The 3,085-nt window shown below is 44.1% G+C and overlaps 1 protein-coding gene across 1 annotated transcript; it reads left to right on the top strand.

The window, feature by feature from the left end:
* Nucleotides 1-511: 511 nt before the first annotated feature.
* Nucleotides 512-2,849, top strand: LOC129753091 (uncharacterized). The gene is made up of 3 exons (XM_055748893.1): nt 512-1,283; nt 1,509-2,267; nt 2,332-2,849. Exons 1-3 carry the CDS (start codon nt 512-514, stop codon nt 2,847-2,849), a joined length of 2,049 nt encoding a protein of 682 aa, XP_055604868.1.
* The last annotated feature ends 236 nt before the right edge of the window (nt 2,850-3,085 follow it).

The following is a 3,085-nucleotide window of genomic DNA, read 5'->3' as shown; positions in this document are numbered from 1 at the left end:
AAAAAAAAAACTGCGTGGCCCACTGAACTCATCAGAACTTGGAAATTCTTACGCCAAATCTACCGGAAGAGTAGTTATTCGCGACGAGTTGACCTCACAAGGATTGGACCTGCTGCGGGAAGTACGCGGAGCACAGGAACAACTTGGGCTTCAGTTTGTCTGGCCAGGTAGGGATGGAGCTAATCTCACCAAACGTCGGTCTGATTCTAAAGTGGAGATTCTTCGTGCCAGAGAGGACTTGCGGAAACTAGAACCACCAAAGTCGAAACGGTCTCTTGAAACCTCCAACTTGAATATTTCGCTACAGTCGTCACCCGTCCTCGAGCCTCCTAATAAGCGTCGTTAAAGATTAATATTGTCATAGTAAACAGCTTTTTTTTCTATCACAATGGCTCCAAACGATAACATTAATAAAAACTTTATGTATGAATGTGTAGATGATTTTTTAGTAAATAAATATAATTTAACATACAGTCACGGTTTAAAATTACTACAATGGAATATTCGCGGGATGAACAATCCTGAAAAGTTTGATACACTCAAAGATTTTGTAGATCGCTGTTCGAGTAACATTGACATCATTGTGGTGAGCGAAACATGGGTTAAATCTGGAGATTCACAAATGTTCACTCTAAACGGATTCGATGGAATATTTTCCTGCCGTGAAACATCGCATGGGGGACTAGCCGTATATGCACGTAGTGACCTGAACGTTGATACTGAGGAAATAGAAGAAGATGATGGATTTCACTACATACGACTTCGTCTTCGCTTGGGTAACGGGCCATTATCTCTACATGCTGTTTACCGTCCTCCTGCATTCCGCTTTGCCAACTTTGTCGAGAAGCTTGAAAGCAAGTTGTCCCGTAATAGTAAGCACCCTAACTCAATCCTCCTGGGTGATACAAACGTGCCAGTTAACCTGTCGAGCAACATAGTCGGCGAGTATCTCAGGATTTTGGAATCACGCAACTTGTTTGTTGTCAACAACGAGGTCACGCGGCCAGCCAGTGGGAATATACTCGACCATGTTGTATGTTCACAGAGCATCATCGCTTCAACAATGAATGAGACAATCTGCACGGATATAAGCGACCACAACATGATTGTTACCACGCTGTCGAGCAGTGCCAACAAAGATGTCCAATTCTTAAGTAAGAGCATCGTCATCCACCACCAACTAAACGCAGAATTCGCAGAAGCGTTGCAGAACATTCCGTCGACAACATGCGCTAACGAAAAGATCAAACTCATAGCCGACAAATACAACGAGATCCGAAATCGTGCCACAAAAACAATAACAATAAGAGCAAAGGTGAAGAAGAACTGCCCGTGGATGACATTCAACGTCTGGAAACTAATGTCAACGAAAGACAAGATTTAGAAGCATTGCAAGCGTCACCCTGCGGATGAACACTCTAAGCATCTTCTAAAAGACATCTCCGGAAGACTGGCAAAGCTAAAAAGTCATTGTAAACGGTCATACTTTCTTCGACTTCTGCAAACAGCATCGCCAAAGCAATCCTGGAAATTCTTGAACGAAGCCCTCGGCCGCAAGTCCAAATCGCATGATAATATTACGCTCAAGATTGGAAATGAAGTTCAGGTGGATCCAGCACAAGTTTCAAACAGCATCAACGACTACTTCTGCAATATTGGTCCCCAATTGGCTGCTAACATCGCAAGCAATCGAGACATTCAACAGTACAATTCACTTCGTTCGCAACCATCGCCTTCCTTGTTTTTGAGACCGGCAACCGTCTCAGAGGTACTGTTAGAAATCAGCAACTTAGATTCCAACAAATCTCCTGGTGCTGACAATATTACCGTGGACACACTAAAAACACATCACTTGGCGCTCTCCGATATCCTGACAGATATCTTTAATGAAATAGTCGGAACCGGAGTTTATCCCGACGCATTGAAACTAGCCCGAGTAACTCCTATTTTCAAGTCCGGAGACAACTCAGACGTTTCAAACTACCGTCCCATCTCAACGCTCTCAGTATTGAACAAAATCCTGGAAAAACTTCTCGTCACCAGGATAAGTGAGTACTTATCGAGATACGACCTTATCAGCCCGCGCCAGTATGGATTCCGAAAAGGATGCAGCACATTAACAGCAACTACTGAACTCCTGGAAGATGTATATGACGACCTGGACAATCGTAACTACGCCGGTGCCCTGTTTTTGGACCTAAGGAAAGCATTCGACACAATAGACCACGCCTTGCTGTTGCAAAAATTGGATTGGTATGGCATACGAGGTCAGCCTCGGTCGGTTAATTGAGAGCTACATAACAGATCGACAACAATTCGTGTCTCTGAAAGGACACTCAAGTAGCAAAAAAATCATTACTACGGGAGTACCACAAGGGAGTAACCTAGGTCCGCTGATGTTTCTAGTTTTCATCAACGATCTTCCACAACTGAACCTACATGGCAAAGTCCGGCTCTTTGCAGATGACACCATAATATCATATAGTCACTCCAACCCCCTCCAGATTGTGGAATGGATCGGTAATGACCTGCAAGTCCTTCAGCAATACTTCGATTGTAACCTGCTTTCGCTCAACCTATCAAAAACATCGTACATGTTGTTCAACTCCGGTCGTCGCTCCATACCACAGCTGCCATTAATCCGTATAGGTAATACGATTATTGAACGAGTGCGCCAGTTCAAATATCTGGGATTACTTCTGGACGATACTCTATGCTGGTCACCCTACATAGAGCAACTGAAACGAACACTCGCTCCGGTCTGTGGTGCAATATGGAAAATATCAGCGTTTATTCCTACTCACTGGCTGAAAAACGTTTACTTCGCGCTGTTCCACTCGAGGTTATAATACCTAGTATCGCTGTGGGGCAAAGCATGTAAAAGCCGCCTCAGGGAACTGCAAACCATGCAAAACCGTGTCCTCAAGACTATCTTCAAGTTGCCTTATTTATATCCTTCTGAGTTGTTATATGGCATGAACAACTCGGTACTTCCAATACGAGGTGCCCAGGAATTCCAAACGTTAATGTTCACCCACAAACTCCTGACAAGCAGAGAATCCCACCACAATTTGCGCCACGATAG

This window comes from Uranotaenia lowii, chromosome 3, assembly GCF_029784155.1.
Source record: "Uranotaenia lowii strain MFRU-FL chromosome 3, ASM2978415v1, whole genome shotgun sequence".
NCBI classification, from domain to species: domain Eukaryota; kingdom Metazoa; phylum Arthropoda; class Insecta; order Diptera; family Culicidae; genus Uranotaenia; species Uranotaenia lowii.
The sequence above is the reverse complement of the archived record's forward strand: the minus strand, read 5'-3'. Positions and strand labels throughout refer to the sequence as shown.

Excerpts from the sequence above, each read along its gene's own strand:
- LOC129753091 (XM_055748893.1), top strand. The coding sequence starts at position 512 with ATGAACAATCCTGAAAAGTTTGATACACTCAAAGATTTTGTAGATCGC. Across the intron at positions 1,284-1,508 it reads ATACAACGAGATCCGAAATC|CATCGCCAAAGCAATCCTGG; the intron begins GTGCCACAAAAA and ends TTCTGCAAACAG. Across the intron at positions 2,268-2,331 it reads GGATTGGTATGGCATACGAG|GACACTCAAGTAGCAAAAAA; the intron begins GTCAGCCTCGGT and ends TGTCTCTGAAAG.